General features: G+C 41.7%; 2 protein-coding genes and 1 long non-coding RNA gene across 3 annotated transcripts in view; 2 read left to right on the forward strand and 1 right to left on the reverse strand.

The window, feature by feature from the left end:
- Window positions 1-294: 294 nt before the first annotated feature.
- On the forward strand, window positions 295-8,572 carry mcm8 (minichromosome maintenance 8 homologous recombination repair factor). The gene is made up of 20 exons (XM_046064885.1): window positions 295-604; window positions 837-902; window positions 1,009-1,091; window positions 1,167-1,316; window positions 1,541-1,635; window positions 1,725-1,923; window positions 2,115-2,200; window positions 2,742-2,887; window positions 3,155-3,229; window positions 3,345-3,480; window positions 3,619-3,649; window positions 3,773-3,910; window positions 4,048-4,108; window positions 4,237-4,317; window positions 5,127-5,322; window positions 5,399-5,612; window positions 5,703-5,912; window positions 6,083-6,159; window positions 6,829-7,018; window positions 7,596-8,572. The coding sequence occupies exons 1-20, from the start codon at window positions 310-312 to the stop codon at window positions 7,686-7,688; spliced, it is 2,622 nt and encodes an 873-aa protein (XP_045920841.1). The 5' UTR covers window positions 295-309; the 3' UTR covers window positions 7,689-8,572.
- Window positions 7,272-9,380, reverse strand: LOC123980480. The gene is made up of 2 exons (XR_006827509.1): window positions 8,749-9,380; window positions 7,272-7,783 (listed from the first exon to the last, which is right to left on the reverse strand). It is a non-coding gene; the product is annotated as an uncharacterized LOC123980480 (long non-coding RNA).
- crls1 (cardiolipin synthase 1) overlaps window positions 8,766-10,415 on the forward strand; it is an 8,062-nt gene continuing 6,412 nt past the window's right edge. The window contains exons 1-2 of the mRNA XM_046064886.1: window positions 8,766-9,344; window positions 10,238-10,375. Of these exons, the coding sequence (XP_045920842.1) occupies window positions 8,901-9,344; window positions 10,238-10,375 (582 nt within the window). The 5' untranslated portion in view covers window positions 8,766-8,900. The remainder of the gene's footprint in view (window positions 9,345-10,237; window positions 10,376-10,415) is intronic.

Consider the following 10,415-nt stretch of genomic DNA (forward strand, 5'->3'; position numbering starts at 1 on the left):
ATTAGAACGTCACTAACATTACACATAACGCTAATTTAGCTAAACAAACTGAAACATTACAGCGGACTTGAAGACATCTTAATTTACAATGTGTTTTGGATCAGTTGGAAAATTCCTATAACGTTACAGCAGGCAGACGTGTGTTTGTTGTGTTTGTCCGTGGTTTCAATGTAATGGGTGGTAAAATAACTACTAACTAACCTTAAATTACTAAAGTTTTTTTTTACTAACAGGCTTTTTCACTCCCCCTCATTTATATTTTTATTTATTTTAATTCTTGCTCTGGACTCCTCCTCTTTTAGGAAAGTAATGAGTGGAGAGGAATCTAGGAGAGGCTCATGGAGGGGGGAGAGAGGTGGATGGAGAGGAGGAAGGGGAGGATGGAGAGGAGGTGGTGGTGGATGGAGAGGAGGTGGTGGTGGTGGTGGAGGAGGAGGATGGAGAGGAGGGGGAGGATGGAGGAGTAGACCATGGAGAGGAGGATCGACAGGTGGAGGAGGAGGAAGAGGTTCAGGGGGAGCAGCAGCAGCAGCAGGAGGAGGAGGAAGAGGGTGGAGAGGCGGAGGTGGTGTTGCGGGAAGAGGATCAGGAAACTATCAGAGAGGTGAGTTTTATTTGCTTCCATAAACCAGCTTTGAAGAAATTATGTATTTTTGTTTAAATATATCTGCAAAATAAATACAACAAGGATATCTCTGTGTCTGCTGACAGCTTCTCAAACAATGTGCTCTGTTTTTCTGCATAATTAGAGAATGTGGGGAAAAAACATTGTTTTAAATAGCAAATGAAAAGCTACAACAATGTGTCATAATTTAACTGCCTGTCTACCTCTGTAGTCCTTTGTCAGGCTACCTTAGATGTGTTGTGTCCGTACAAAGGATGGACACTCTACTTCACAGAAGGTACACGTGTGTGTTTATTGCTCCGTTTCACATGATGATAAAGCATGCTATAGACATGGGTCAAAGTCGGTAATGTGTATGTCTCAATGTGTCTTTTTATGTGCAGGCTTCATAGAGAGCTCACCCAGTGTGGAGAAGATCAAAGTGTTTGAGAAATATTTCACCTCCAAGATTCACCTGTATGACAAGGTCGGTTGTCTGACTGTCTGTCTGTCTCTCAATGACATGCATTTTTCTTCAGTTCAGTTGTATGTTTGTGCACAGGATGAAATTGAGCGCCAGGGCAGTGTATTGGTGGACTATGCAGACTTGACTGGAGACAAATATGTGCTTAAAGCACTTCCTGATCTGACCAAAGAGCTGAAGGAACAGCCAGAGGTGATACTCAACTGTTTGGGAATGGCCGTTCACCAGGTACACACACACAGCCGCTATTACACACGTCTTCCTCCACAAGTTACAGCTAAGTTATGATAAATTAATATTTCATGTGTAAAGGCATGCTGAAAATGTCTCTAAATCTAGAAACTATAGAACTGAAACTTTAATCTGTGATGTTTGTTAAGAGGCAAAGCATGGAACTGCTCCACCGAGAGATAAAATACTACAGTTTGATATAATGTGAGTTTGTTTTTCAGGTGCTGACTGTAGATTTGGAGAAACAGGCTGCTGAACTACAAGGGGAAGAGCTTCCTGTCGCTACACCAATCAACATCCCTCACATTAGCGCGAGGTAATGCACACAGCGAAGCACAACCCGTTGTTTGTTTGACTAACCGTACAACTGCCGATCATCAAGATGACTGTGTGAATCATCCACAGGCTGTATAACTATGAACCGTTGACTCCGCTGCGGACGCTGCGTGCCAGTGTGTTTGGGCGGCTGGTGTGTGTGAGGGGAACAGTGGTCAGAGTGAGCAATATCAGACCTCTGTGTACCAGGATGGCCTTCAGGTGCCTGGTCTGCTCGAACACACTGTCTCTGCCACTGCAGCATGGGAAATACACTACACCTACCAAGGTATGCCCACACACAGCTAGTGTATGCTAATGTTTCAACAACTTAGCATACACAAATAGTACTGTATACATACAATTTCCTTTCAGCATACACACATAACCATCTTTGACATCATTGCTTAAATTTACAGATTAACAGTTATTTAAATGTGTGTGTTTGTGTGTGTGTATACACGTCTTTAAATCACCTAGTGTATCAAGCCTGACTGTCGCAGTCGTTCCTTCGCCCCCAGCCGGAGTTCTCCTCTTACTCACACAGTAGACTGGCAAATCATCAAGTAAGTATTTCATGTACCAATGTATACAATTGAACGATCAGCAGTGAAAAACTGGCGAGACAAGATTGATTAAAATCCTTGTTGCAGTTGGAAAGAATGTAATGTATAGGCTCCAGCTGTGTTCTGTGTAAGATGCTGTGAGGTTATGTTTTCAGATCAAAAGTAAGAGGCTTTGCCATTTAAATATAGGCACTAGGAAGACTTGCATGCTTATATTAAAACAGAAAATATCTAAATACAGAAAATATGTCATTATAAGCTGTGCTTAGAAAGTTTGAGTAGGGAGGAAACTGGCTGAGTTACATGGGTTTGGTTAGAAATTAATCCTGTTTCACTGTGGCAGTTATTGCCTCTGATTATTATGCAAAATGTCTTTTATCAGCAGTGGCACAAAATGCTGTTGTGACAGATTATCTCGACTAAAAAGTGGATTATTCTGGGAAAGTCACAGCTTTTCTCAGAATGTATTCAAATGCAAAAATGCAGAGCTGAGTCATCATTTCCATACTTGGTTTAAAATGATTTTTTTGTGCTTCTTCAGGGTGCAGGAGTTGATGGGCGGAGAACAGAGGGAGACTGGACGAATCCCGCGTACAGTGGAGTGTCAACTGACCTCTGACCTCTGTGACAGCTGCGTCCCTGGAGACACAGTTACAGTGACAGGGATTGTTAGAGTTACCAACGATGGTACAAACACACTGAAACACACACATTTTTTAACCAGGGCGGGAGGAAGTTTGGGGAAAGCGTTTGCCTTTTACTGGTAGTTAACCAATATGTGAAGATTTATTAACTATATTGTTATCTATACAGTATAAACTATAAACCCATATTTAAGTACGAATGTCTGGTAAGAGGAAATGAATTAAGAAGTGCTCTCCTGCCTTCACATTCAATGCCACAGGGGCCACAAACAAAGAGCACACAAAACTCACACTTATTATTTGTATGCAGGGACTTCGCGGGGGAACAAGGATCAGTGTATGTTCCTCCTCTACCTTGAAGCCATTTCAGTCAGTAATACTAAAGGTACTGAACTTTGTTTTTTTATTTAGTCATTTTAAAGTTGGTCTAAAATTGTGTAGAAAAGTTATATTTTTTTATGTAACAGAGCAATAAGGTGTTATTTGTTGTTAATGTGTAGGTCAGCAGTCCAAGTCAGGTCAGGGGTCAAGAGGGTCGCTTGAAGATCGATCTGGGGGGGAGGAGTTCAGTCTGAAGGAGCTGTATGCCATCCAGGAGATCCAGTCACAGCCTGACCTACTGAGACTCATAGTACAGTAAGATATTTATTACCTACACGATATTACATGTTTACTGTTATGGCATTTTCTCACACAGAGTTTGAATAACATGAGCCATTGTGAGACAGTTTAAAAAATGTTTAGTGTGTTTGTCATTTTTTTCGCCTCCTTCAGCTCAATGTGTCCCGCCATCTACGGCCACCTGGTGAGCATTTTCATCACAGCGATGTCATTCACACCTAAAAAAAACCAGCATTTTCTGTCCCCTTGATTTGTCAAAATTCATAAAAGTTCAGTCACAACATCCTGTGTTGTTGTGTGTCCCCAGCTGGTGAAAGCTGCTCTGGCGTTGGTGTTGTTTGGAGGCAGACAGAAACACATGGACAAGAACAGCGTCCCAGTTAGAGGAGACCCACACATACTGATGGTGGGAGACCCTGGACTGGGGAAGAGTCAGATGTTACAGGTAACACAGAAAACACACTAAACACTTTGAACAGAGCAGCCAGCAGCTGGCAGAGATTGGTAAAAGCACAATGTAATTTTGTTTTAGTTTCAGTGTGTAAATGCAAACTTACATGTTCATGTGTGCTCTGTGTGTAGGCAGTGTGTAATGTGGCTCCCAGAGGAATCTATGTCTGTGGCAATAGCACCAGCACCACGGGTAAATTGTCTTAAAGTACTACTCTGCCTAAATTAAGTTATATACGCAGGTGGTGATTACTCTGGACAGTTATTCAAACCTGTTACAACATAATAAACGTGTTTTGTTGTTTTGAATTTTTTTTTTAGGACTGACGGTGAGTTTATCCCGGGACGCAGGGACAGGGGATTATGCTCTAGAGGCCGGAGCCTTGGTGCTGGCTGACCAAGGTAGGAAAGAGAGTGGAAACCCTGTTTTGTGAACTCTCTGTTTTGACCTTCAGGCAGCAGTAAACCTTCCCTGACCGCAGCAGAGAGAAAAGTTTGTTGTTAAGGGTAATTGAGATCTTTTATATCTCTCTCGGTCCTCGTCCTGCACCTCATGGTGTAACTGACGTTTAAGTCTGAAGTTGACATCTGACAGGCAGTCAGTGCTGTTTCCAAACCAGGCGGTGATTTTGCCTGTCGAAAATCTCTATGGTGCAGATGCTGAAAGTCTTTACCACCTTGCGCTAGGGCTGAACTGTTAATCGAAATATATTCTACATCTTAATATATGGCTGCAATTCTTTGATAAAGGTAAAATATGTCACAACATACCATTATAAATGAAGCATTGTGGTGCTACAGAGATGCCCGGTCTACAATTCATGCTCTCCAGGTGTAAGGGAACAGCCCAGCAAAAATCACATCATCGTAATTTTCATATTCAGTGAAAATGAAAGGGAAAAAAATACCATGCCTCTTGGTTGTCCAGGTTTGTGTGGAGAGTCAGACAGACCTCTCAATTCAGAGGAATTAAAAAAAACACTTTGAAGCGAAACCTTAGAAATCAACAGGATTAGAGATCCATGATTTCCACTTAGCACTCACTGCCTGTTAGGGCTGCAAGCTTGCAGAACTGCACAAAAAACACGTCTCAACCCCCCTTCCATCTGTCACTCCTGCTTGTTTCTCTTTTATTTCTTTCTCCACCTCATTGTCGTCTTCTCCTGGCCTCATTCTTTTTTTTATTCTCTTCTCCTGTCTGCTGTCTTTAGGCCTGTGCTGCATTGATGAGTTTGATAAGTTGGGCCACCAGCAGCAGGCTTTGCTTGAAGCCATGGAGCAGCAGTCTGTGAGTCTGGCTAAGGCTGGAATAGTTTCCTCTCTGCCTGCCAGAACGTCAGTTGTAGCTGCTGCGAACCCCACTGGAGGTCATTACAACAGAGGCAAAACTGTTTCTGAAAATCTGAAGTAAGTTAGCTCAACAGCGAATCAGTAAATTATTTGTAGTTTTACACAAGTATTTATAGTGCATTCTTGTCTTTAGAATGGGCTCAGCTCTTCTCTCTCGATTCGACGTTGTCTTCCTCCTTCTGGACATCCCAGATGAGTCACATGACCGCCGCCTGTCAGAACACGTTATGGCAAACAGGGCAGGAAGAGGCAGAACCAGCAGCGCCATAGTTACCAGGGCTGATATCGAATTAGAGACCTCCATCCTACTAGAACACTCAGACATGCCACTATCTGAACGTTTACAGGTAAAATAAAATAGACCGTACTCTACGACCAGTACAGTGATGTCAGTCAAAAACCATTTGCATTTATGTAATGTGTGTATCTGTGTCAAGATCCCTGCAGGTGAAACTATAGATCCCATTCCAGCTTGTTTATTAAGGAAGTATATCAGCTACGCTCGTCAGTATGTCCATCCGGTGCTCTCCCCTGAAGCAGCACAGACACTTCAGGACTTCTACCTGTCACTGAGATCTCAGGCACACACTGCTGATTCCACACCCATCACCACAAGACAGCTCGAGTCTTTGATTAGACTAACTGAGGTAGGCTTCTGTGTGTTTGGTGTAATCCATCAGCAACATACTATGGGTTAAGAAACTAGATAACATCTTCTTTTTTGATGGTATAGTTTCAGGCTAAAGCCAACTCCACATTCATGAATTTCCCTCTAGTGTCCAAGTACTGACGTGGTTGACTGTCTGTTTTTGAGCAGGCAAGAGCCAGGTTGGAGCTCAGAGAGACAGCTACCAAGAGTGATGCTGAGGATGTGGTGGACATCATGAAACACAGGTGCCACTACAGGAGTCTCTGTGCATTAGGGCTTAAACTAACAAATGTTTTAATTGTCAATTTAAATCAGATTATTATTTCCTCAAGTCATCTATTAATAGTTTGCTCTATAAATTGTCAGAAAATAAAGAAAAATGAAATCACAAAGTCCAAGGGGATGTGACCAACAATCCAAAACTTAAAGATATTCAGTTTACTATCACATAAGACAAAGAAAAGCAGCCACTCATCAGAAGTGGCTTAAATAATAAATCAGCTATCCAATTAGCCAATTATTTTTTTGTCAATGAACTAATCCATTAATTGTTCTCTGATGTGTATATGTAACCTCAAACAGTTAATTTAAGAGATTTAAGCAGAGAAAACTTGGATTTGTCCACATGTTGCTCTCGCCTGTGGCAGCTAATGGTGTCTGTTAAGTTCAGTGTAGTCCTCCAAAAGATGATAAAATGTCTTGACATTATTTTGAAGCATAATAAATCTGTAGAGTTAAAACAAATATATACTAGCTCAATATACTCCTACACAACCATTACATAACTGATAACTGTGATGACATCTAGTAAGAAATCTAAGTGTGCAGTCCTGACGTTGAAAGTACTGTCCTGGGATGTAAATTTCTCTCTCTCTCTCTCTGTATGTGTGTGTATGTGTGGTTTTGTTTTGCAGTCTGGCTGATACATACTCAGATGGTCTGGGCAATCTGGACTTTGAGCGCTCTCAGCTTGGATCAGGCATGAGTCAGCGCAGCGCTGCAAAACGACTGGTCAACGCACTACACTTGCATGCTCAGAGGACCAGTCAGAAGCAGTTTGACCTTCAGACGCTTCGAGCTGTGGCCGACAAACTGAACATCAAGGTGAAAGAATTCAGATGCACTGAGAAACACCTGCACTATATAAAAACAGTCACGTTAAGACAGTAGGACAGATTTACATAATTACATAATTGAAAGGCACAAACACCTCCATGTCATTTTCACTCACCGTCTCTGAGAAATTAGATACTTAAGCAATCTGTGACAGGGACTGTCATCTAGGCAAATAAAGCAGACCTCAAGAAGGCCCTAGTTCAGCTGTAGGGCTTATCAAATAATTTAGTTTTCAACTTGCTATGGATGAAATGAAAAGTTAGGACTTTATTCAAGGTTGCATGATAACTCCACCTGAGGAAAAGTATGTGGTGCTTCTCATAATCTTAATGCAGTAGGAGTCACTAAACCAACCCCTCAGGAAATGAGAAAAACATAGAATTACATTAAGAGATGCATAATAGAAAGATTTCTGTAGGTTTAAATGACTCCTTTCAGCACAAACGTTCCCAGTAATCCAAACCACGAGTCTATACATACATGCAGTAAAACCTGGTGCTACTCTAAAAACTATCATTGCATGCATGCTGGATAGTTTATTCAGTCATTGGTTGATTCCCTCCAGGTGATGGATTTTGAAGGTCTGGTGAGTTCCCTGAATGAACAGGGTTTCCTGCTGAAGAAAGGAGCCAAGCTGTACCAGCTGCAGACAGTGTGATCACTGGCAGCTGCAACAGAATCAGAAAACACACCTGCTCCTTCCTGCAGACCTCACTACAAGGTCAGTGTTCGGGATGAATGAAGAGGGTCTCTCTTGATAGAAAAGAAGGAAAAGACTTTATGGGAAACCCATTATCCAGAACACTTTCACCAAACCACCAACAATCAGACTGTGTAACTACTAAAACCTTACAAAGGGTATCTCTCTGCGGGACCTTGCAGAAACCACTATTTCCTGAATGAGCTCAGATTTCCTGGCATGATGGGCCTGACTTGAGATTTAGTTGTACCTGCACCTGTTAAGTGGGACTAATACCTTTTCAGAATTTAATAATACATCTGGGTTTAGACAAGTTTACCGTAAAACAAAAGTTGTGTAGTTGAATTTTGTTTTTCAAATTTCTTTGACAATGTTCTGAACGTCTGATAGAAGTGGTGATACTTACATTCAGTAAATATTTAATAGGTGATTATACTGTCTCACCGTCAGTTGTTTTATACATTTTGTTTTCCACACAGGGGACTTTTTTGAATACAGTTAAGTATCATTAAAAAAAATTGCAGCCAATTTAAAATCAGCAATAGCTGAAGCAGGAAGCTTGTTTAGGATTAATCTGTTGATACAGCACCGATATTACTTTCCCTAACCATAATGCAGACTTGTACTGATGGGGTGTTGCCAGTGTATTATCAAATTTTTGGGCATCGGCCTGAATGATCCCGTATTGGTTGTGTAGTATGTTTATCTAAAAACAAGTGTGCAGTATTTGGTTCTCAATTCTTTCTCAAATGTTCTGTATTGTGTAATGTTTCTGGTTTCTCTTTGTATGGTAGGCACTTTATTAGGAACATTCAGTTAATAAATAATTATTTTCCTGTAAATCTCTGCATTTTCTAGTTTTTTACACTATTACACTACAAAACGGGGTTTGATAATACTTTAAAAATAATATTAATTTGTTTAAAATAGTTACTTTTTAATTAATAGCTTAACTCTATAAAGTTATGATTATGGTGTAAAACTTTCAAAATAAAAGCCTTGGTAACGAAAGTCTTACCGGGGATTTTACGACGTCGTGCGCTGGATCAGTTTACGGCAACATGGCAGCCTGCTGGCTTGAGCTGGCAGTCCGTCGGTTCTGATCGTCAGAATCTGAGAATTTATAATGGAAACGATGACGGACCGGTCGGTACCGGAGGGCTCGTGAAGATGATGATGTTGTGTTTACGGAGGACTTCCGCTCCGTTGTGCCGCAACGCAGCAAACGTCCGCGGCCCGGTGCCCGCGACGCGTGCGGGCGTGTGTTGGTTCGAGTCTGCGTCATGGCGGCGGTGCAGACACGCACCTATTACTGACTGCGCGAGGTTGAAACAGTCCCTGGTTAGCGGCTCGCGGTTCTTCACTCTCAAGGGGACTGACAACCGCGTCGCGTGCTGCACCGGGATCCTCCAGCAGGTAAAAGGGACACCTTGGCACGCGCAAGAAGCCGTGCTTCGAGGTCACGAGAGGTCGGCGGTCAGGTGTCTGTTGTCCTCCAAAGCCCGTGGGTTTTGCAGCGGAAAGACCGAGGAGACACCGGAAAGGTCCCCTGTGGCGGACGGGAATGAAGCCAGTCCGGTACCGGAACACGGTTTATTCAAGTTCAAAGAGCTGGTGAGTACAGATCTGCCTCACTGTGGGACAGGCACGTGCAGGAATGTGAAGGAGAAGATGGGGGTAAAGCAAACACCTGTTAGACCTGTGTTCAGATCAGTGACAGACTTCTTCAGATCCTTAACAACCATTAAAACAAACTCTTGTAACTTTACATGTTTTAAGTAAAAGTATCAATGTTATCATAATGATCAAGTTTTAAAAGTGAAAATACTCATTTTGCAGCAGACTGTTCTCTCATTGGGATATGATTAAATATTACAGCACGTTATTGGATTGTTAAAACTGACAGATTTATCTAACACTGTATTTGTACATTAAGTCTGGTGCAGAAAAAGTAGCTGTGAAAAGAAAGAATAACATTTCATTCTTAAATGTTGTGAAGTTGAAGTATAAAGAAGTATGAAATGGATCAACTCAGGTAAAGTAGGACAATAGAACTGTAATGATCTGACATTTTAGTCGGTATATTTGCTCGTGAAACTGCAGTACCGATAAGTGAAACGTATGTTACAGGGAATTTAGAAACGGATGAGGTTATTTTTCAACTGTACTGTCTCTTCAGTAGATATCTTTAACAATTCTTTAAAATCTTATTATACGCTGGTGGTTCTAAACGTGGTTATTATGAGTTCTTCATTAATCTTAATAGTTGGTAAAAATGAGGGGTGAAAAAACTGTGTGCCTCCTCTTAAATAAAGAATCGAATCAGAACCCACTCTTGAAAAGTAGGTTGATGTGTCGGACACATACTGAGCTTAGAAATGTTTCTGGAATAGGTTTAGGCTGGTTTACCTGTTGGAACCACGTTGGCACTTATTACATGTCTCTGATTTATCTACCTCACTGTCGATCTATGGAGTAACGCATGTTTCTGATTTATTTTTCTGTAGTATGAGAACCCGTGGACAATCCCCAACTTTTTGTGTGTGTGTCGGATTGTGCTGGCTCCGTTTCTGGGACATCTGATCATCCAGCAGCACTTTAACCTCAGTCTCGCTCTGTTCGCACTGGCCGGAGCTACTGACCTGGTAATGCACTAAAACACTAGTTGCAGTTTTTCCAGTATGG

The sequence above is a fragment of the Micropterus dolomieu genome, linkage group LG12 (genome assembly GCF_021292245.1).
Source record: "Micropterus dolomieu isolate WLL.071019.BEF.003 ecotype Adirondacks linkage group LG12, ASM2129224v1, whole genome shotgun sequence".
Taxonomy (NCBI): domain Eukaryota; kingdom Metazoa; phylum Chordata; class Actinopteri; order Centrarchiformes; family Centrarchidae; genus Micropterus; species Micropterus dolomieu.

Bases quoted from the DNA above. Each gene is read 5' to 3' on its own strand.
- mcm8 (XM_046064885.1), top strand. From the start codon at position 310: ATGAGTGGAGAGGAATCTAGGAGAGGCTCATGGAGGGGGGAGAGAGGT. The intron at 2,201-2,741 runs GTAAGTATTTCA...GTGCTTCTTCAG, and splicing joins GTAGACTGGCAAATCATCAA to GGTGCAGGAGTTGATGGGCG. The intron at 2,888-3,154 runs GTACAAACACAC...ATTTGTATGCAG, and splicing joins TGTTAGAGTTACCAACGATG to GGACTTCGCGGGGGAACAAG.